Here is a 23,854-nt window from a genome sequence, read left to right as displayed (position 1 = left end):
GAAATACTCAAAAGTTTTTTTAATGTAAAAATTAGAGAAACAATAAGAAAAGGTAAGATGTTAAATTCTGTAGTACTGGTGGAAAGCTAAATTTTATTTTTGTCTTGGATATAATTAGTACAGAGGAAGATATGGACAAATACACTAAAAAAAAGAATTAATGTTATTAAATTAATATATATATATACATATATATATATTGGAAAAAGATCTTTTAACAATTTTAAATCTCATGTATAGTATAGGGTTTTTAATTTTAATTTGAATGTGTAATTTGGAACAAGTGATTTGAAAAATTATATAGAGGAACTGATGATGCGAGGTACTCGCAAAAGCACTCTTGCTTGGATTATGGAATAAAGTAGGTGTCATCCTATTTTATTAATTCTGTACTTGGTTTGATCGGATTAATATTATATATATGTATATATATACATATATATATATACACATTATATACACACACACACACACACACACACACACACACATTTTTATGTTATTAGACTGAATACAACTTATTAAAACCACAAGATTAATTTTTCTGGCTTTGATATTACCATTCCAATTAAACATGACCAACTCAGGTACGTAAATTACAACAAAACAGAAAATGATAACATAATTTATTATAGTTACTATGTTTTTAACAAATGATATATTAGCCTTAACACTAAAGGATAATTATAATTACTCAAACTGTTCACAATATCACAAATGAATGATACATTAAGGATAAAAAGTAACTTCATCAACATGTGCTTAGTTAACACCTTACTAATTCACTGGGATTTGTAGTTAAACTACAACTCAACATTCTAAACAAAACATTAATATTTTTGTATCATTACACTGTTTTCATAACTATTATTTATTACAAATGACTGAATAATTCTACTATAAAGTTAAAATAACTTATGTAAAAAAAAAAAAAATCTAAAATTTTACTAAGCAAATAAATAAGATCTATAAAATATAATTAATAATTATAATTTGTTATAATTCTCCATTTCCTCTAGAACTCAATCGTGGGCCTCTACGACTATCTTTAGTTTTATTCTTTTTTTTTGGTTTTAATGGTTTAATTTCATTTTCTTCCTGCTCCTTTTCAGATCTATAGGAATATTTGTAAGGATTTATGTAATTATCACTTCTAGCAGTAAAATTCATCTCTTGACTGACCTTTAAATTAATAAAAAACCATTAATTACAGTTTTAACTGATTTGTAAATAATACAATTTGCCTACAGCATAACTTAACTATTTGTTAAATTCTGTTAGGCGTTACACATTCTTAATTTTACGTGTCTTATTAGGGCAGGCGATCAGTTTACAATGGAGATAATTAATGCCCTTTTGCAAGGTGGTAGGAAGAAGGTCCATACTTTAAATCCAAAATGACAGCTTCCGACTTGACTCCATTTTCAAGTAGCTTATTTGTATATTACAAACACAATAGCAGGAACAGCGGCTGAGAATTCTTTAAGCGGAGTTCACTCTAAGATGGAGTCAAGTTGGAAGCTACCATTTTAGATTTGAAGTAGGGACTACTCCTACCACCCTATAAAAGACCATCAATACTCTGTCGTAAGCTGACTTTTTGCCACTGTTATCACATTTTAAGTATACTATACTTAAAAGTATAGTATACTATGAAGTATCATCACAAATTAACATCTGTTAAATGATGTACAACTACTACAGAAATGACCACACACAGCATATCAAAAAGTTATGTAACTCAAAATGAATGTTAATCGTACATTTGTAAGTTTGTTATAAAGTTCCTGTTGAGGCAGATATTTTGTGAGATTGTACTAGTTAAGGTCAAAACAAGTAGATTCATCATCATAGTTTCACGGCAGTATAACAAGTGAACTGTTTTGACAAGCCATGGAAGCCCAACATATATTTATTAAGGAACATGATTTAATTACTTAGATCTTATTCTGAATACCAGAACATTTTTATAGCTAATTTTTGAAGTAAATAAACTGATTATTTTCCCTTTAGTGTCTTGTTCATAAAACAGAAAAGCCGATTGTAAACATAGTGGTTGCCCAACACTGTTTGTTACATGGTGACATTTTACATGGATTTCATCAGTTGCTTTTATGTTCTCCAGGAGAAATCAGTCACAAAACTTTCTCAATAGACTGAATTTTCAAATGGAGTTGTAGTTTCTTGAAATCAGAACCCTTTCTGAACAAGTTTCAACCTCTTCTGAATTCGAGCAGCATAACAACTTGGAGAACTTGACTTTAATGGTTGACTTCAGTGCTGTAGGTGATTCATATATCTCATTCAAGGTAATATACATGTTTTGCACGATATATTTTATTCAGATGAAATGTGGTTTTATCTTTCTGAATATAATAATACTAGATCATGGAGGTGTTCTTTGGTAGTTGGGTTTCAATAAACCACAGATCTCAGGAATGGTCAATGTGAGACTGTACAAGACTACACTTCATTTACATCCATACATATCATCCTCATTCATCCTCTGAAGCATTACCTTACGGTTTTTGGATTTGGGCCTTTTTTTGGACACTTTTGGTTCAGTCGACTACAATCAAAAGGGAAGGTGCACAACTAGATGTTACAACAGTCCTAAATCCAAAGTTTCAACATACTACGATTAACTGTTTTTGAGTTATGAGATACATTCGTACTTACATACAGACATCACACCAAAACTAGTCAAAATGAATATTTCCATTGAAATCTGAAATTTTTCGCTATCACAATACTTCCTTTACTTCATACAAGGAAGAAAAAGAGAGAGAATATAATAACAGGAAAAACAATCGAATATAAATTTCTGAGAATCATTACATTTATCATGAAAGGCCTTTCATGATAAATGCAAAAAAATAGGTATTTGGTGCATGATTTCACAATGAAGAGCAGTCAGATCCATTTTTTAAATCAACATTCACACTTCCTAAACAGGAAGAAGGACTCTACAAAAATAATTAAAGAAATAAGAGAGGAATTTCAGACTGTCCTTAGGGCAAGAAGTCAAATTGAAAATTAGGAACATAAAGGATACTAGGAAAGGTCTGGTTGTCATAGTAGATGACACAGAGGCAGAATCATTTCAGAATCTGTCATTAGTAGAAATTGGAAGTCAAAGTGGATCAGAAACTTAAAAGGAGACCTTGAGTCATTGTCTAAGATATAGATAATTACCTGTTTGAGAAGGAGGTTGTGTCTCTCATATGGGGGCAAAATATCGACTTGGATGAGGTGACATTCTCAAGTTTGAGTGCAGGTTTTTGTTCAAAACTGGTAGACATGATGCCCACAGGTATCACAGTGTATCCGAAGTTGAGCAACAAGTTTGTTGTTGAGGGTAGGATGCTTGTCGATTTCTCTTCTTGAAGTCAAGGAGTTGACAATGATGTTCAGAGATATTTTAAGTGTTGTACGACTAAAGTCTGACAATATGCTTCACTCTGTCTACATTGTAGTGATAAGGATCACAAGCATGATAATGTCCTAAAAAGTATGAGGCTCTTGTGTAAATGACATAAGTTGAGCAAGGATTGCAAGCGTTTGGTCAGTAGTAAGGACTGTGGTTGTTACTTCAGAGCTGTTGAGATGTACTTTCATCCATTGAATGGTTAAGTCTGGGCAGATAAATTCTAAAGGTGTTTACATTGCTCAGATTGAGTTAAGTGAAATGGTTGAAAGGAGGTCCCTTGATATAATTCTTCTGCAAAATCCATACATGGTACAGTGCAATCTACCATATTTTAATAGTTGGCAAAAATTTTATACTCGAAATAACAGAATATCTGCAGTTCTGTGTAGGAGGACATTGGATTGTGTCTTTTTAAGGCAGATTTCTGATGTTAGCTTGTGGATATTGGTGTTCTTTGGTGGTTGAGTTTCAATTAAACCCAACCCAATTTTTTCTGTGTAGCCCCTGGAACCAACATAAAGTAATACTTTATGGACTACACAGAAAAAATAGGTTTCCGATACTCATCATGTTGCTTGTTATTGATGGAACTGATTTTTTGTTATTAGTATTTTCAATGTAGGATCACACTGAGGAACATTTAGAAAAGTGGGACAAAATTCTTGGTCTACTTAGTAACTGTTCTGTAATGCTTGGTACTGATGTAAATGCTAAGTCACTTTGGCATAATGGACTCACAACAGATGGTGGTGAATTAGTTGAAGGCCTTGTTGTGCAGTATGGATTAGAGGTCTTTAATGTTTTTGGTGAGTTACCAACATATGCTGGAATAGTATATGGAAGGAGATTATTTGCTGGAATGAATATTGATATTAGTGTTGGTAGGAATATTCCTGGTATGGTTGATGCTTGGTCTGTTGTTGATGGTTGTTCTAATGATCATCGATTATATTTGAGTTGGTTAGAGTGTTGCAAGACATTATAGATCCAACGGCTTCATCAGATATTATAGATGCGATGATTCAGCAGGAAAAGCCTGGCCTAAATTTTTTTAATATTTTCTCTGCTACACTCCATGTCTTAAACTGAAGCATGATTGATATTCCACTGGAGGACCTGACAAAAAGATCTTCTCTAGGTTTCATCTACGAGTGAGAATTCAATTCCATGTACTTCGGGTTGGTGGACTAGACACTTGTCTTTGTTGAAAGGCAGAGGTCTGAATATTTTCATTTAGTCAGGACATTAAAAAGAGATGCTTGGCATTCTTTTGTTAGAGAGCAAGGAAATAAGGATCCTTGGAGTACTGTGTTCTAAGGGCATCAGCATAAGAAAGATATTCTTTTGTTGACTCTCTCAACCCAGCAGGGTGTTGTTTCTAATCAAGCTGAAATTTTAAATATTCCATTGAATGATTTATTACTGGATGATGTTATGACTAAAACTTTGTATGATCTGCAAGTCTAAGAGGAAGTTACTGCTTTTTGCTCTGATGTGTTCTCTGTGGAAATTAAAAGGCAAAAGGTAGGTAAATCAGGTAATTTGCTGTTTTGGTAGGAATAAAGTCCTGGGTTTTGATGGAATCACAGTAAAGCTCCTTGTCTGTTCTGTTGGAACTTGTGTTGGTACGAATTTAATAGGATGCTATTTGCTGGTTATTTCCCTACTTGCTGGAAAAAAGAGTTCTTAAATTGTTGTTTTAAGGTGATGACAAGGAGCCCATTGTGAGCTCTTGTAGGTCTTTAATGCTCCTGCAATTATTGTAAAGGTTTTTGAGAAGGTTTTTCATATCTTCATATTATCAGATAGGTTGAATTCTAGAAAGTTTTTGATGAATGGTCAGTAAGGTTTTCGCCCACGCAGGGGCACAGAAGATGCTATTCTTGATGTTATAAGCACTGTTTCTTCTAGTGAGTCTGAGTATGTCTTAGGTATCTCTTTGGACATATTATAATATATAATACATATATATTTTAATATTATTAACATATTTTAATAATTTGTGGTGGCCCTCTGTCCTGTTTTAGTTGTACAAGCACGATTGTACACAGAATGTCATTGAGACATCATTCTTCGAGACAGTGTCTAAGAAGTCCAGGCTTGCAAGAGACTCCAGTTATACAGTTTCTAACATAAGATGGTGTTTAACCCAGAGAAAAAAATGACAATGTTGTTCAAGGGCAGAATAGCTGTAACACGACAACCTCATGTATCAATAGCAAGTTATCAAATTAGGTACGCCCTGCTGCAGAAGTATCTAAGTGTTATCCTTGATGAGAATCTTTGATTCAAGGAGCACTTTCAATATGCTGCCAAAAAGGCTTGTTCTGCATTCTTCAGTGTTCAGAGAGTAATTCACCCCAATTGGGGGCTTAATTTCAGAACCATGTGTGTTCTATATAAAGGTGTATGCGAAGCTACAATGTTGTATGCTACGTTTGTTTGGGCTCATCAAATGAGGTACACATTTTACAGGAATATTTTGTTGAGAGCACAGCATCTCCTCTTTTTATCTGTGATTGTTGTCTACAGGACTGTCTCTTGAGAGGCAGAAGTATCCTGCTGCCCATTAATATCCTTGTTATTTCTGGTACTAAGCCCATTGATATCTTTGCGACTGAGTGCCAATTACATTATGGTGCCAAGAAGGTAGGCCAACTTACCTCTGTGTGCACAAAAGAAATAGATGACCAAGATTTCCTTTTATGGCAGGTCAGGTGGACTGAATTGACCAATGGCTGTTTCAAATATGATGTTTTTTCTGATGTGAGAAGTATGCAGGTTGTTAGGTGGATTTCCTCCAATCAGCATATTACAGTTTCTTTTTGGACATGGTGCTTTTTGAAATAGGTTGACCAGATTTATTTGATTAATTTAGGCTTATGTCCAGCGTATAGGGTTTTGATGATGTGCATCATGTCTTATATGTCTGCCCCAGGTATGAAGCTGAACATACTAAAGTAGTTGGACAGCTTACAAGGAGCAATTCTGCTTTTGATTTCCAAATTAATTGAAAAACTGAAAGAGGAATGAAATATAGTTAAGGCTTCCTGAAATTCTTAGCCCTACAGAAGATTTCTGAGGTGTCTGATGCTGTTATAGATGTATAGATAGAATAGCAACCCGGGTGGTTAGGGACCTGCCTGGGTACTTACTTCACTAACATAGGGGTTTTGGCATTGAGCTCCAATTAGCTGAGATATTCACTGTTTGGATGTGTGAAGAACTCTGTGAAGGAGCTGCAGTGTGGGAGGGTGTAGGTATTGACTTCGCTCCCAAAAGCAGACCAAACCAGAGAGAGATAGAATATGTTTTCATTAGAGGCTTATTTGAGAAACCGTTTGATTTTAAAGTAAATAAAGAGGACTTTGAATAAATTGAATTGTACGACAAAATTGTCATTGTCACAATCAACACTTGTTTTGTTGGTATGAGGATAATATTTTTGGTGTTTAAAGACTTAATCAAGTAATCATCTAAGTGCAATGTCTAACATGCCTATAGGTCAACATAGAAATTTCTACTGAGGCACTTGCATTGGTGGCATTCTGACAAAGGCAAAACTGATTACTGTGATGTGGTATCAGGTTTAGGTCTAAAAGATGACCTCCAGCCATTAGGGCTACAAAGAGAAGGGGTGGTGTATCGATTGTCACAAGGCAAGATGTCTTCTCCTACAAAGGTCAGGATGAATGCTAAAAATCTGACTACAAAGTTATTATATGAATCTTTAAATGACTGGATAATTTCGCATGGGCCATGGTCTCCTGATATCTCTCCACCAGATTTTTATTTATGGGGTAATCTAACAATTTTCAAGAAGTACCGAAACAATTTGAATTAATCAAGAGAAAATATCTAGTATCAGTGTAACAACTAAGGAAAGTTGTACCAAACGAAAATGAGTTAGGTACAAAATCAGTAAAAAATGTGTATTGATTAATAAATAAATTAATGCCTACATCCATGTTCAAGGTAGACATTTTGAACTTTTAATGTAATATGTAAAGAGAAAAAAATTAAAAATATAATCCAGTTAGTTTCCTGTATCATGCAATTAAATTATTCATCATAAAAATAATATAATTTGTTTTCCACATGGGTCGCATGGCTTTATGAACACCCTCATATATAATAATTGTTCTAGTGTTCAACAAGAATAATGTACTCATAAATAACTTACTACAAATCTTAGCATGTGTTATTATAGAACATTAGGAATTTTCATCCTTTTTCTTCAAAACCACATTTCACCACTTGCAGCTGATCAGCATTTCGGCATAATTTTTACTAATGAATAGAACATTCACAAAACTTACAAAAAATTATGAACTACTCAAATAATAATCTTATGCTGTATTAGTAGTTATGCATTAATTAGTTACTGATTATTATAGTGATTTACTGTAATCAACCTCCATGACATGTTAGGCTACTAAAATATTATTTGAGGTGTTTTATGGTCAAATGTCAAGCATTAAATCACAATTTAAAGTATCCAAATTTTAAAACTACAATTAAAATTTAAATACATTTTAAATATAACAAAGTGTATCTAATATCTTTCTCAGAAGAAAATAGAAACAAATAATATACAGCCTATTTGATCATTTTCATAAACTACATCATTACAATATTGACAACTAGAATTATGAAAACCAAATATTAAAAAAAAAAATCAGTAGAAATTATCCAACTAAGGTATGTAACCAACTTACTGATAATGATAAAATGATCAAACATAATTATGCTTTTTCCTCTCATATTGAGTATTTCTTATATTTTTATTAATAGTAAATTCTACAAATTTGCTAAATGTTTACACAGTGCATTGGGAAAGTCGTTGTGCAGTATGATTTAGAATTTTGTGGAGCATTCTGTTCTTTCAGGGTTAAGTTGGGTGACCTGTGGGTTCATTGGGTATTGCTCAGTAATAAACCAAGATATGAGCTGTTGTGATTGAATATGCTTCATTTCATTTAGTGTTATTTCGTTCATCAGAATCAATAAACTGCTGGAAATGTAATAGTTATTTCAGTAGAGGAATGTATTTTTCTCACTGAACACATCTTTCGTGAAAGTGACAAGTATACCGACTTAGTGAAATATAATTTTTCTGAAAAGTTTACTAATACTCTTGTTCCCCACTGCAAAGCAGTTTGAACTCTTGCAGAAATATATAGAGCAAGAGGCTCTGTTGAAGGTGCTGATCGAAGTGGAAGACCACCTAAACTAAACAGAAGCTGCTTGATATTTCAGATGCTATGGCCAAAAGTCCATCAAAATCAATGCGTACGTTAGCATAGCCCCAAAACATCTTTCTTGCTACCACACATAAAGCTGTAAGAAAAGAACTGAAATTTTTCCCCTAAAAAGTAATGTGTGTTGATGAACTGAAACCTACAGACATGTCAAAAGACTAAATTATTGTCAATGACTTAAACGTTTTATTAACCAAAATTCTGTAGGTAATCTTGACATTAAGCACTTTTAAAGCACGGTTTCAACTGGGAGGCTACATTAATTCACAAAATACATGACTGTGGTCAACAACTAATCCCCATGAATTACACAAACATTTTTTACACGAAGTGAAAATTGGAGTCTGGGTCCGTCTGAGTAGAACGCACAATGTGGGTCCTATCTTTTTTGAAAATACAGTTAATAGCGATCATTGTTGTGCTGTTTTAACAAACTTCATTAGTCATTTAATAGAAATGGAAATCATTCACGGTTGATTCCAACAAGATGGCACCACAGGTGAATGACTTTTTTATGAAATGTCTTTGGTGAAAGAATTAATTCAAGGGGTTTGTGGTCTATATGATCACCTGATCTGACTCCCCCAGATTACTTTCTATAGAGGACAGTGAAAGAAGCAGTGTACCACAACAGATCACACACGATTGGCTAACCAAAAATCGCAATAACAGCATACATACAAGATATTCTGGTATATCAGCTAGTTAAAGTGTTTGAAAACAAATTGAAACATGTGCAGTGTTGTATTGATGTTGGAGGAAGTCATTTTCAACATCTTTTATAAACTATTCCAGTTATTGTATAAAATAATGAAATAAAAACACGTTTCTATAAAATAATGAAATAAAAATACAAAGTAATGATTAAGAAAGTTTTATCAATTACACTTCCATAATTTCAGTGCACAGCAACTTTCCGAATGCAATGTATTAAAAAAAAAAAGATTCAGGTCAATAAAACATAAATAACATTTCATTATTATTGTTTTCTTTAGTACTACTTGCGGAGGATAAGATAATATGATATATCAATTAATATTATAAAATAACAATGTAAAAATATTTATTTTTACTGGAACTACAAAAAAGAATATCTTATTGAATACTCACCAGATCAATTAAAGTAACAGTCTGCTGATCCAGGAGATCGGTCTGATTAGCAAACTGTAAGCTCCAGCTTAGTAAAATTACCCAATTGTTGTGAGAAGAAAGTAAAGATTGAGAAATTTCTGGTAAACGAAGAATTATATCACCTATAAGTGCTGTATTTTCTAATAAATTTGATAAGGCTGAAAAAAATCATAAAATTAACCTTCCATTATGTTTGTGCTAATGAAATTTTGCAATTATGCTGCAGAGTGACAGGCAGAAGCTGAAAAAATGCACAGCAAAATAGGAATAAAAAAATCCAGCAAACAAGTAGAAAATAATATTTTAATTCTGAGATTTGTGAAACATTCCTTTTAACAAAAACATCAGCAAAATGCAAAAAAAGAAACAGTTTTCCCGCAAGTGTCTAAGCAACATTGCCCAGATTTTAGAGATAATATCAATCTGAATGAAGAGTACAAAAGAGCAGGCAAAACATTAAATATATTTTTAATAATGACCTTATTCAGAAAAAAATATAAATCCATAAGACTTATTGCACTTTAAAAAAAAATCCCTTTTGACACGCTGGAAGGTGAAGGTAAATTTCAGCGATGCTAAGGAACAGATAAAAAAGATTTCTACCTTAAAGTTAAGAAAAACTTCAAATTACTCAGTATGACAATGGTTGCATGTGAAAAAAAGTTTCACATGTTTAGCAAATGACAAGCCCCACCTTACAATTCCAACAAAATGTTGGTCATCCCTTGCCGTAAGGGTTGGTCATATAAAAAATTGTTTCAGACAAAGGTTTTAGGTAATGTTTAGAGGACTAACGACCACTTAAAACTGATTCAATACTGTGCTTATTAAGGGAGGTACATTTTTGTCTTCAAAACCACATTTTTTCTACCCCCTGGGCCAATGGTTGGTGATATCAAAAAATTTACTTAGATAAGTTTTAGGCCCTTATCCAAAGAATAGTAGAAACTTTAAACGAATTCGATATTTACTTTTAATAAGAAAGTTATATCGATTTTGTTTTTTTGAAAAAGCCCCCCATTTCCACCCCCATGATTTTGCCCATTAACGAACTCAACCGAGATTTTGGGTCATTATATTTTATGTATAAATTTGAAAGTGATTGATGGAATAATTACTGTAGTTATTGTGTCCATACGAGAGTGAAATATATATATATATATATATATATTAACTTAGAAAAAACAATTCTTTTATTGTATTTGTTCATATTCCCCACTGTACTAATATCTCAAAAACAAAAATATAAAAACCATTTACCACCATTTACCATGTACCAAGAGTACAGAATTCGATAATGTTTCTTACCTTATGCTTATTTTTTTTCTAATAGCGCTTTCAATGTTTTCCCTCATCATCAGTTAATATAAAAATCATACACTAAATTCAAACTGTTAAAATTAAAACATAAAAATGTGTAGTCATAAAAATTAAAAAAAAAATAAAATTACAAATTTGTTTATTTTGTGGCTAGCCACACATACAGTATTGTAAATAAAGTAAAGTACATTTACATTAGTAATATATTACTATAGTAGGCAATATAAATAAAATAAGAAATACAATAAAACTATGAAATAGACAGAAATGGTTAATTTACTTATCTATATAAAATCAACAGTAAGGCAGACTAGATAAAGTGTATGTTATATCATTTTTTCTGAGGCAGTAACATGGACACTTAGGAGAGGAACAGAAAAGGTTGGAGGCATTTGAGATGTGGTAATAGAGATGACTAGACTGTGCGAATTGGAAAAATAGAATATAAAATCACAAGTACTAAGAAGAGTTAAGAGAGGAAACGAAAATTATAAAGAATTATAAAGAAGACATTATAAAGAAGAGGAAACAACTGGATTGGCCATACCTTGAGAAGAGACTGTCTATTGAGGAATGGTGAAACGGAGAAGAGGAGAAGGAAGAAGAAGATACCAGATGCTAGGTAACACCAAACAAGGAAAGGAAGGCTACAGTGGAATGAAGAAAAGAAATGTAAATCTAGAGAATTGGACATTGCTGCAGCCATGATAAAAACCTGCCGTAAGACAGAACAACTGATGATGATGATGACAAATGTTTTGAGTAAATATTTGGATAAGCCAGTGAAATAGCTATGGAAAGGAGCTAAAATCTGAGGACAAAATACCAGACTTATCACATTTCAGATGCTGATTGGGCAGATGATATCACTTGATAGAAAATGCACAAAAGGATAAACTGTATATCATCGTGGTAATTCTATCTCCTGGTACTCACACAAAGTCATGTGTCTTACAGTCAACACCACAATCAGAATATGTAGCCTTTGCAACAGCAGCAATGGATGTTATCTATTTTAAAAATATTTTACCGGATTTAAAGTGTGAATCTAAAGTTGCTTTAAACTATGTAAACAATCAAAGTGCTATAAGTATGTGTGAAAGTTATGAGAACAGTAAATGCACCAAGGCATGTAGATATTAAATTTCATATTTTTAAGGATCTTACTAGGTTAGCTGAATTTAAAATATACAGAAACTAATAATAATGTAGCTGATATTTTTACTAAAACTTTGAGCAGTGTAAAACTTTTGAAATTTTCAGAAGCTTAAAATATTCTAATAGTTTTTTTAAATCAAACTAAAATTGATTTTATGGAATTTAAACTGAGAGGGAGTGTCAGAATACTGCATAATTGAAAAATGTTAAATGATGGATCATTATGCATGTGTATACCTATTATAATCTGTTTACTTTTCGCTTTACAGTCTTAAAATAAATTGTGATTCAATATACATATATATAATTTCATTTCCCTTTAAAATCCTCATGCATCTTAATTATTTTTCATGTTTTAGTCAAGTGAAGGTAGATTGTGTGTTCAGTTTATACTTATACTAAGTTTTTCCAATTTGTATTTTAAGTGAGGTAGTAAAAATGAGTTCTGTAAAACATTTGCTTACATTTACAGTCAACAAAAAATTAAAAATTATTTGCTTAGCTTATGAAATCAGTAATCGTACAGCAGACTGTAAATGTGATATTCCAGAATCACGTACAAAAGAGTGGATAAAAAGAAGAGAAGCTTTTGGGTAGTAGTAAAATAGAAGAGCGTAATTTGTAAGTTTTCTCAAGTAGAAGAGCAGTTATTTTCTTACATTCCAGACATACATAAGCAAGGATTTGTTGTTTCAACAGAGGTGGCATAATTAAAAGCCACAAAGATTTCAAGGGAACTTCACTACCAAATTTTAAAACAAGTTGAGGATGTTTAAACCATTTTATGAATAGGTATGAATGAAGTATCAATAACAAAACGTACATTCATTTCTCAAAGTTTTTAATAAATGTTGACTTGAGAAAAAATTATTGACCTTCCAGAGTGCATGCAATTCAGTCAAGAAAATAACACTGTAATGTCCAGATAGAAAATGCCAATCAAACACCAGTTTACTTTGATATGCTAGCAGACTCAACAATTAACGATGTTGGTGATACACGTACATACTTGTGGTTATGAAAAACCATTTCAACTTAACACAGAACAATAATAAAATCCAATTCAGTTCAGAACTATGTTTAATAACGTATATAAAACTTATTTCTACCTAACAAATGGTTATACAGATCGTCAAAGACATGCTTTTTCTTTAATGAAAAATATTATTTGTTTTTTTTATGCAAACTCTGTATCAACAATGAAACTTTTGCATCTATTAAACTATTCATTAATTTATAAATTACTATATTGTGAGTCTTTTATCAAGTTCTTTTAATCATAAAGTGACTACTAGATGCTAGTAAGTTATTCATAATTGTAAAGCTTAAATTATAGGGTGTCCATAAAGTCTTTCCATGATTACAAAAAAACCTGTTACAATTACAGCTGTGCAATATGTAGCAAAAGAAAGAAAAAATTATCAAGTTTTTTTTACCACATCAACATGTCCACCTTTTGTCACTTGTAGAATATCCAGAATATCTAACCAATAATCAATTTCATGCCGTATGTTGGTTAACATTTCTTCAGTAATTCTAGCAACAGCTTTAGTTATTCTCCTTCTCAATGTGTCAGATCAGGTACGCGTGTCGCATAGGCTTTGTCCTTAACAAAACTCCAGAGGAAAAAGTCTAAGGGACTTATGTCTGGTGATCGTGGTGGCCAGGGAGTGGGATCGTCGCACCCAATCCATCTGCCATGAAAAGATTCATTCAGAAAATCTTGAACTAGTAATCCCCTATGTGGTGGTGCGCCATCCTGCTGGAAACCCAACTTAGGTTGTTAGTCATTTACTTGAGGTATAGCAAAGTGTTGCAGCATATCCAGGTAAATGTTAGCTGTTACCAATTGCTCAATGAAAAAGAACGGATCAATGATTCTGCTGTGCATCAAACCTCACCACATATTCACTTTAGAGGAATCTTTCATATTTTCCTGGTAAAGTACAGATTTTCTGAGCTCCATATTCTCACATTATGCTGTTTACTTTCCCTGAAGTGTGGAAAGTAGCCTTGTCTGAAAAACACACATGCTGTAAGTACTCATTGTCGTTATCAATCCATTGCAAAATCTTGGTCACAAAAGGTAGTATGACGAGGGCCAACATCTGGCTGTAGATGGTGCAATATCTGAACTTTATATGCATGCAACCTTAGTTTCTTGTGTAAAATTTTGTGCACTGTTACCGGGGAATCCCTGGTTCACGAGATTTATGATAGGTAGATCTGGAAGGGCTACGTAGATATGCTTGCTGCACAACCTCAACCTTCTCTTCTGTTTGTTAAGGTTGACTACACTTCCACTCTCCTTAAACGTTGTACTCTTGCTAAGGTAATAGCCATCCGTATTCCCTTCTCGCTGCACAGTAATTGATGATTTCGACTTGTGATACCACACTGCGCTTTCTCCTGGATAGATGCCATTATATAAAAAATTTATCACAGTGTGTGCACTCTACTCTGCCTCTACCTGCAACAAATCAATATAAAAAAAAAAACTTGATAATTTTTTCTTTCTTTTGCCACAAACTGCACAGCTGCAACAGAAATAAGTTTTTTGTAATCAAGGAAATTTTTGTAAAAAATTTTCAACACCCAATGATTAAATTTTAACAAAAATCAATGTAAAGCTCTTATTGAGCTAAAGACATTTGCAGAAAGTTATAGGTCAAAATAACACCAAATTTAAAAATTCAGTTTACAGATACTGAAACATCACACTTTATTAACATACTTTTATACTTCAATGTCATATGTTATACACCTGATTATGTCTTGGTTTCAATTTTTAATTAAAATGACAATATTTATATTTCACTTGTAAGTAAAGATTTAAGTCTTGTAAAACTACAATAAATATTCATTACCATCACGAATATCTTCATCTTCTGGAAAACTGCTAACACCAGGCACAAATCCAGCAGTTTCTAAAATAATTCTATTATTCTGCAACATCTACAAAAACAAAATAAATAAGTGAGATGTTGCATCAAAACAGAGGTTAAACAGTGATAATGATGAATTACTAATCACTAAATGTTTTCAATTTAAATTAAAACACAAATAACTGTTATATCTAGTTGTAATATATAATTTATTTATTCTCATTAGAGAAAGACTGTGAAAATCCAGAAATGGATTTCCAGATTATTTTTATTTACTCACTAAGGAAGTGAATAATAATAATAGGCATTAAACGATCCCAGCAGTAGTATAGCATTGATAGAAATCCAATTTTTCCATGTAAACAGTCATAATGGTATTTAAAATTTATTGTGTATTGTAGAAAATTTATGGGCCTACCACAATGATGAAAAAGTAATGTTCAAGTAGTGAAGATAGCAGGGGAAGGCCAAAGCTCAGACTGAATGACCTTCACTTTGGCAAGCAAAATGAAGTTCAAGAAAACTGATGTTTCATAATTAGAGTAGTGGCCATATAATTTACAGATATTTCACAGTATTCAGAATTGTTAGTAAAAAAAAAAAAACTGGACTACAGTAAATTGTGGTTAAATGGAACCAAATATTCAGAAAAATTCACACAAAAAAAATTTGGTTAACATAAGAAAATCTTCTTCAAGCTAACATGCATCCATACAATGTTCAGTGAATGCAAGATTTCCATTGGGAACTTCCTTATTGGCTTTTTATATCCCAGAGACCTCACACCTAGTGACTTCCTCAACTTCCTTTACATCACAAGTAGCATGGTCTCAACAGTTCAAGGAGAAAAAAAAGTTGAAAATGTGAGGATTGAACTGGCTGGAATCCTGGTAGTAGATTTTTAAACATAGTATGTAGCAAGCAGTAGTTTAAACAACAGATCTTACTTGGAGTAATCAAATAGGCACAACGCCGTATAATGGTATGAAAACAATCTCAGAGACAAATTTTAGGTTTAACAATGTACTAAAATGTGAAAGATTGAGCATCAACAGTTAAAAAAGTTAGATATTACATTTAGACAGGTGTTTAGAGACATAGTGGAAATGATGACATCAAGGGAGTATGTGCATTAAGAGTAAACATGTTTGTTCAAGTCACAGCAGAAGAGGTTTAGTAACATAAACTTCCCCTTCACTGCACAGATCCTTCATCTACATCTAAGAAAGATAGCAGTTGTAATTATGAAACAGGGAATTTTATGAAAAGCATTATATGTATGTCATTCCACTAAATATCAAGAAATCTGACTGCAAAATTTCATAAAATGGTTGAAATTCTATAAAACTGGAGATACGTTTGGCTGTAACCCAATTCAAACATGCAAACAAACAAATAACAAATAAAGTGTTAAAATATCATGTTGTAACAGGACCTTGTTTTGCTTAGCCATGAAAGCACATTCCTAGATTCAAAAAGTGCTTAGAAAACATTGTTAACTACACAGAAATGTATTTTTCTATGTAGAAAAATAAAGTGTGTAGGTACAAACATTGAACTGGTAATAATGTTTTTTTTTTTTTAATCTAAATATATACATCAGCCAGCTAACATATGCTTTTTACAGCATAACAATTAGTTTATAGCAAGAGGTTTAATCAGCATAAAAAAGATAATTAGAGGAAAGGTCTAGATCAGGAAGGTCCAATCAGAAAACAAACATAAGTTTACAAGGGCGGTTCAAAAAGTTCTTGGTTGACAAAGAAAACGCAATGTTTTTCAGAAATTTTTTTAAATTGTTCAATATACCTTGCAATTTATTATATATTTAGACCAACAACTTTCCAACTTTCCGTCAATCTTATTATAATACAATTTGTCCAATTCTGCAAAATAATAAGTTGAGTAAGACACTTTGTGTAAGGTAGACGTGTTGTAGGCTGCTCCGCTATTTTTGCTTTTTTGACTGGGTTTTTGTAGTTATTTTTTTAGTACATGCATTAGGAACTGTTGGTAAAAGTGTAATGGAAATGTTATTACAGTTTCAGTGATTTTACTTAATGGATAAATGTTTTTATTTGAGTTTTGTCTGAGATAGATCTTATTGCTATTAGCAATAAGGTCAATATAGCTGCTCATTCTCAAACCATACGAATTTCGACAGGATGGGCAGTTGTTTACTGCAGAAGTTACATCAAGAGGACTTGGAAAATTTCTGAAGTTTTTCTAGTGAGTAAATTATTCTAAGTTCTGCGGTAGTTTATGTGGGAAACCTTTATCCCAACATAACTTCCTACCCTTTTCAATTTCAACCAAACCCCTTGGGATCTTTATCAATCTGAATCTCCTGAGCCTCCCTCCTCCCAAAAAATTTTTGACCTCATTTTTGGGGGTAATACATTTTACCAACCCCCTGACACTCCCCCCTTATTTTATCGTGTGGGTACTCTGCCAATGCGAAAATCATCCTTGAATCCGTTTTTTGTATTTTCAAGAAGATCAGACTACCCATTTGACCATGGAGAGATGAAGATCACTGCTACTTGCAGGGATATCAAAGGCGAAGTTCTACGCAACCAATGACTGCAAAACCTATGAAAGGTCTGGGTAAAAGACTAAGGCAACTATCTTCAGAGAAAGAAGATCCACAGATGGGTTTTGCGGCAGAATTAACGTATCAGCTGGGACTTCTTGTCTGTAGCTTGAAACAGAACATGGCAGCTGGGTTAATGAAGTACATAACCCACCATGAAAAGGAGCTGACAAAGATATACAAGAATTTTCATGCACTTACCTAGATGTCATTGTCGTTATCTATGGTGGCACAGGCTAAAAGACTGAGGGATTGTCTAGGGAACAAATGATACAAGATCAGTTGAAGAATGAGTTGTCTGATGAAGAACTGAATGCGTTATTAGGGAGGAGATGGCCTGAAGAAATAATACTAAAAATCACTGAAGTTAACAATCCTCCTAAGGAGGGAGATACGGTCTATTTTTGTGACCTCTCTAGTAAGATGGACCCGCGTGACCATCCGGTGCAGTGTCGTGGGTGTAATAACAGGTGATATAGTTAAGAATGAAGTGACTATCATGGGGAGGGAAGATTCCCAAAGTCAGACAAATGTATACATGATATATTATGAAACATCTCAGGGTGAAGAGAGTGTGACTCTACTGAAGGCTATTTGAAAAATAATAGGGGAAATTGGGGCTTTGATGTTTGCTGTGCCTGGTGCTAGGCTGAGAGTATTAGTTCATAAGATGCTGGAATATTTAGTCAAAGATAAAGCAGATAGAATAAAAGTCTTGAAGAGAAAGGAAGAAAGTTCCAAATAAGATACCATTAGTACAGGGATCAAGAAATATGCCCCACCTATAGATGAAAGTAGGACGGTAGTAGTTAAATCCGACGGAAAGTCTTAAGCTGAGCTTCTTAGAACAATGAAGCAGTCCATATCTCGCGAGGAGGCAAGAGAGGTCCTTTCTTTGAGGAAGGGAGTTAATAATGAATTATGTATCCATGTGAAAGATATACAGAAGGCTGAAGATTTTACTACAATGCTAAGCAATAAAACTGTGAATTGGCAAGTGGACATGAGAACAAGGGGTGTAGGAACAAGGAGGATGTAGGAGGGTAGTTCACCTATGATATATAGACTATAACACTGATGAACAGGAGATTAAAGATGCCATTGCTCAGGTAATTGGTGGTGTTGACAATTTTAAGACCTCTTCAATTAGACCGGCATATGGCGAGATAAAAAATGCAATGGTGATAACTACTTACCACGCTGCAATTAAACTAGTGGAGACTCGCATCCAGATTGAGTAGCACTATGGAGCATATATTAGGTAGCCCAAGAATAAATGTTATATGCTGGGGTGTCGGCCATGTAACTGAACTGCAAGGGACGGGACAGACATCACCTTTGTTGTGACTATAGTGGCTGGTTTTTTTCACGCCCTTGCAGTGTGTAGGTCTGCAGAGGGAGTTTAATAGAGGTACTTGGTCATGGTAGGATCCCGGGTGGCTAGGGTTCCGGCTTAGGCATTGGATTGGTTGGAGGTAGGCGCCCGCTTGGCATCGTGCCACGGTTATATTGGTATTGTTTGTGATTTACTTTCGGGCTTCCGCTGGTGGGGGTGGCCGCGCCGCCGGGGTATGTTAACCCGCGCGACGTGGGAGGGGGGGCGTGGCTTCCCTCCGACAGTAGCGGTCGTGATCGTGACTTGGTATGCCACGCGAGATACCATGATGGAACCGGGTTGATGCGGGGTTTGTCCCCGGCTCCTGCGCGAATCGGAATGAGGTTGCATCCCCTTGTTACGTTTGCTAAATTGGTCGACTTAATTGGGTGTAGGTTTGAATCTCTATGTTGCGTAAAACATAATTTTGATTGGTATGATTTAACACTGATTTAACAAACTAACTCGTTTGTTTTCTGAGGCATTCACAGTCACGAACGGTGCTGTCAAATCTGGACTAGACACGGGGTTCGCGCTTCCGCGGTTTCGGTCAGTTAGTTTGAGTGAATCATGTTAGGTTGGATGTGAAGATGTCCGTTTGAGGTCTACGTGAAGGCGAAATTTGATTTGTATTTTACTGATGCAAATGTCTGCCGAGACATTTACATCGGTGGCATTCCGACCGAGGCCTGGCTGATGAATGTGAGATGTAATCAGTTAGAGGGTCTAAAAACGACCCCCGGTAAAGCCCCTCAGTGCTTGGAACGGAGGGGGTGGTGTGGCAACCGGTGTCACAAGGTGGGTGTTTTCCCCCTACGGGGTTGGGATACTGAGGAATTACCACTGTTTACAATGCCCGAATTAATTGCGGCGGGTAAAAAAATGAAGCTAAAAAAGAGTCCAGGGCTGAACAATATATCTATAGAGATAGTCAGAATATTGGTGGAGAAGGCTCCAGTTATCTCCTCGTTGTTATGAACAGCATGTTGACAGGTGAACATATTCCGAAGTCGTAGAAACTATCGCGATTAGTTTTAATATAAAAAAAAAAAAAAAAAAAAAAAAAAACAGGAGTTTATAAAGGTTCCGTTTCTTATAAGCCGATTTGTTTGACAAACCATCTGTGCAAGTTGTTGGAAAGGTTACTCGAGGCGAAGTTACGAAGATATGTCGAGAGTACAGGAGGCTTTAGACCTAGCCAATACGGGTTTTGACCTCGGAAGTCTACCACAGACGCGAGAGGTTAAAGAGGTGGCGTATCGTAGAAACCGCTACAGCAGGAACTTGGAGAACGCGCGTTATTACTGTGGTTATATTAATATATGTTAAAAACGCATTTAATTCCTTCGGCTGGGTAGCTATTTTTGAAGCATTGAAAGAGAGGAAAATACCTGATTATATACGAAGAATGATTCAGAGGTACCTCCAACAGAGGGAACTGATTTACCGTATGGGCTGTGGTGATCTAAAGTTCACAATCTCGAGTGGCGTCCCTGAGGGCTCGATTTTAGGCCCGACTCTCTGGAACCTAGTCTTTGACGAGGTTCTAGAGTTCGCTTATCCAGATGGGGTAAAACCCACAGCTTTTGCAGACGACCTGGCATTACTGGTTACTGCGAGGAAAGAGGAGGATCAGCCACAAATGGGTTATTGAATATGGTATGTGAATGGATGAAAATGAAAGGTCTTAGTATATCTTATAACAAAACAGTGTTGATACCGATGACAGGAAGGAGAAGAATCGGAACTATTTCTATTAGAAGTGAAGAAGGCCTCATTCAATCTGTAAAAAATGTTAAGTACCTTGGAATGTGGTTAGACCACCGAAGATCATTTACTCACCACGTTAAGAAGAGCCGCACGAAGGCGGAAAAAATTACCAAAAGCCTGAGTGTTATTAAAAGCAACGACCGGACTGAGACCATCAATCACACGACTATACTCACATGTACTATATGGTATAACAGTATGGCATAAGGCGCTGAACATTGATAGCAATTGGCGGCATTTGGAAGGGGTCAAACGGAAAATTGCCTTGAAGATAGCGTCAGCATACTCCTAGGTGTCCACTGAGGCTCTCCTGGTGGTTGCCAGGGTCTTCCCAGTACAACAGATGGCGAGAGCAAGAATAAAAGTTTCCGAAGGGATGAGTAGAGAAGACGCTAATCGAGAGCTTATAAAAGAATGGCAAAACAGGTGGAGGATCTCCAGGAAAGGGAAATGGACTCGTCCGCTTACAAGCGAGATCAGATCGTGGGGCTTGCGAGGGGATTTGGTGAGCTCAGTTTCTCGCTCACCCAGTTCCTGACCGGCCACCACGATTCATTCCGGGCATATTTGTTTGGAAGGAATAGGCCGGATAGCTCAATTTGTCTATATTGCAACCAACGGGAAACAGCGGAACATGTTTTCTTCGAATGTTGTAGATGGGAGAATGAGAGAAGACTCATTCTTCCGTGTACTGCGGTGACAGGTCCGATTGATCCAGATAATGTTAACTGATGCATATAAATTTTCAGCTGTGTCCAAATTCGTTACCGGGGTAAAACAAAAAGAAAAGAGTAAGGAAGGGTGGATAGCCCCAGTCGTGAGGGCCGGCATGCCTAGGTGTGACGGTTTCAATGAGAGACTGCGGACTCCAGGGGTCCGTTAGGTTGGATAAATAATGAGTCAAAATATAAGATTGAAGATTGTGAACCGAAACAGGTATTATTAGAGATAACAGAGAAAGGTAATAATAAAATAGACCAGGTTGAGTGCAAATAAAAGAAGATAACGGTGATAAAGTAAAAGACTGAAACCTGAGACAGGTACTACTAGAAGACACAAATTGATGTAACAAAAGACCTGAGACAATTGGTGAAGGATCGACCGGAGAGCGAAGGAGGAGACAGCCCTGTGTGGAGCCATCGTTCGTCTGCGCTTGAGCGGATGTACGATGGTGATGAAAGACGGGGACTCTTGACCGCTGAGTTCAAAGGCATCCCCGGGACTGAGCTATGCTTAATTGCTGATCCGATCCCGGGTGGGGAAGGAATCGTAAAATAGGAGTTTTAGTCGGTAGGGTGCGGGCACCCACTTGTGGGGGGTGGGTACGTAAATGGTATTTCTCCGTAACATCGATAACAAAAAATAAAAATTCTGCAAAATAATGGGCTGTCTCTGCTTTGACTTTCATCATTTGAAGTGAATATTTATCCAGCAAGCCATTTTTCAGGTTTGGGAAGAGTAAATAGCCACTGGGAGCAAAATTTGGTGAATGAGAAAGCACTTCGAAGAATGCATGTAGTTTTTCAGCAGAAACAAAAGATGTGTGTAGATGCATAAGTATGAATGGTGTATTAGCTGATTTTGAAGTCAAGATTTGCTCAATTATACAGATTTGAATACTAGATAGTGGACACCAACCATTGTGCTTTGGTAGTTGGGCTTCAATTAACTACACATCACAGGAATGGTTGATCTGAGACTTTACAAGACTAAAGACTACACTTCATTTACATTCATACATAATATCCTCATTCATCCTGTAAGTAGTACCTTACAGTAGTTCCGAAGGCTAAACAGAAAAAAGAGAGAGGTGCATTAGTGTGGCAAAAGAGCAATTTCTTTTTGGCAAGATGTGGATATTTAGCCTAAATAACATCGTTCAGCTGATCCACTCTCACTCAATGTTTGGTCTCTGACATGTAATGGCAAATTCATAATTCATCTATTTCTATAAAACATCAAAGAAACTTAGAAGAATTGTATTTAAATAAATCTAAACTTCCTTGAGAAGTGTTCTTGTAAATTCATTTTTGGTTGACTATTAACAAACAGACATTCGTCAACCAGTAAGCTTTTTCACACCCAAAACATTGAGATATTAACTTAAGTTAATGTCATAATAGAACATGTTCTCTAAAATGTAGGGAACGTGGTCTAGCAAAATGTTTGCAGTGTCAGAGCAAGCTCATGTATCAGCACATATGTTGACGCAGGGACTATGTGCTAGCATTTTGCATGCATTAGCCTCTGTTACAAGCAAACTAAAAACATTGTCAATTTCTATATATCTTTTGTAGTATGGTAACACAAAAAATAGGTTTCATAAACATGCTGTAGCGAATATAATTGTTGAATTTTTTTCTAAATTGTATATTTATGTTGTGATTTAGGTCTACTTCCTGTTACATAGTAGCTACTATAATAATAGAATCATTCATGACTAATGTGCTTATGAATTATGGTCTACTTCCTGTTACATAGTAGCTAATAATAATAGAATCATTCATGACTAATGTGCTTATGAATTGTAAACACCAGACACAATTCTAAGAATTTCATTTACTTTATTTTTAATCTACTCTAATCATTGCAGTGTGAAGAATCATATGTCACACATCGCTTGTAATCATGTTCTAAAAGGGGTTATTATAGAAACATTTAATGCAGTGTATATTTTACTTAAAATATATATCGCAAGTGAATATCTGTTAGTGATTTATTTTTAATATTTGTTGTGTTGTTTTCATTTAAGGCTTTGTCTAAATTTAGTCATGTAAATTTTTAATATTTCAATACAGTTATTTTCTTTTAAAATGCCCAAGTTAAGAGGAAAATGTACAGTAGTTCATAGTCAGGCGAGGGAAATTGTATTCAATGTTTACAATTTCTTTTTACAAAACAATGCCAAAACTGGAATGTGAGGAAAACTGA

The 23,854-nt window shown here is 34.7% G+C and overlaps 1 protein-coding gene across 2 annotated transcripts in view; it reads right to left on the bottom strand.

Moving 5' to 3' along the window:
* Window positions 1-605: 605 nt before the first annotated feature.
* Window positions 606-23,854, bottom strand: part of LOC142321400 (coiled-coil domain-containing protein 134-like) — a 36,045-nt gene continuing 12,796 nt past the window's right edge. For both annotated transcript variants that reach the window (XM_075359443.1, XM_075359442.1), the window contains exons 3-5: window positions 15,168-15,255; window positions 9,802-9,980; window positions 606-1,182 (exon numbers count right to left, since the gene is read on the bottom strand). In XM_075359443.1, the coding sequence (XP_075215558.1) occupies window positions 997-1,182; window positions 9,802-9,980; window positions 15,168-15,255 (453 nt within the window). In that variant the 3' untranslated portion in view covers window positions 606-996. The remainder of the gene's footprint in view (window positions 1,183-9,801; window positions 9,981-15,167; window positions 15,256-23,854) is intronic.

Source organism: Lycorma delicatula, chromosome 3, assembly GCF_047948215.1.
Source record: "Lycorma delicatula isolate Av1 chromosome 3, ASM4794821v1, whole genome shotgun sequence".
Classification (NCBI taxonomy): Eukaryota; Metazoa; Arthropoda; class Insecta; order Hemiptera; family Fulgoridae; genus Lycorma; species Lycorma delicatula.
This window is presented reverse-complemented; position numbering and strand designations above follow the sequence as displayed.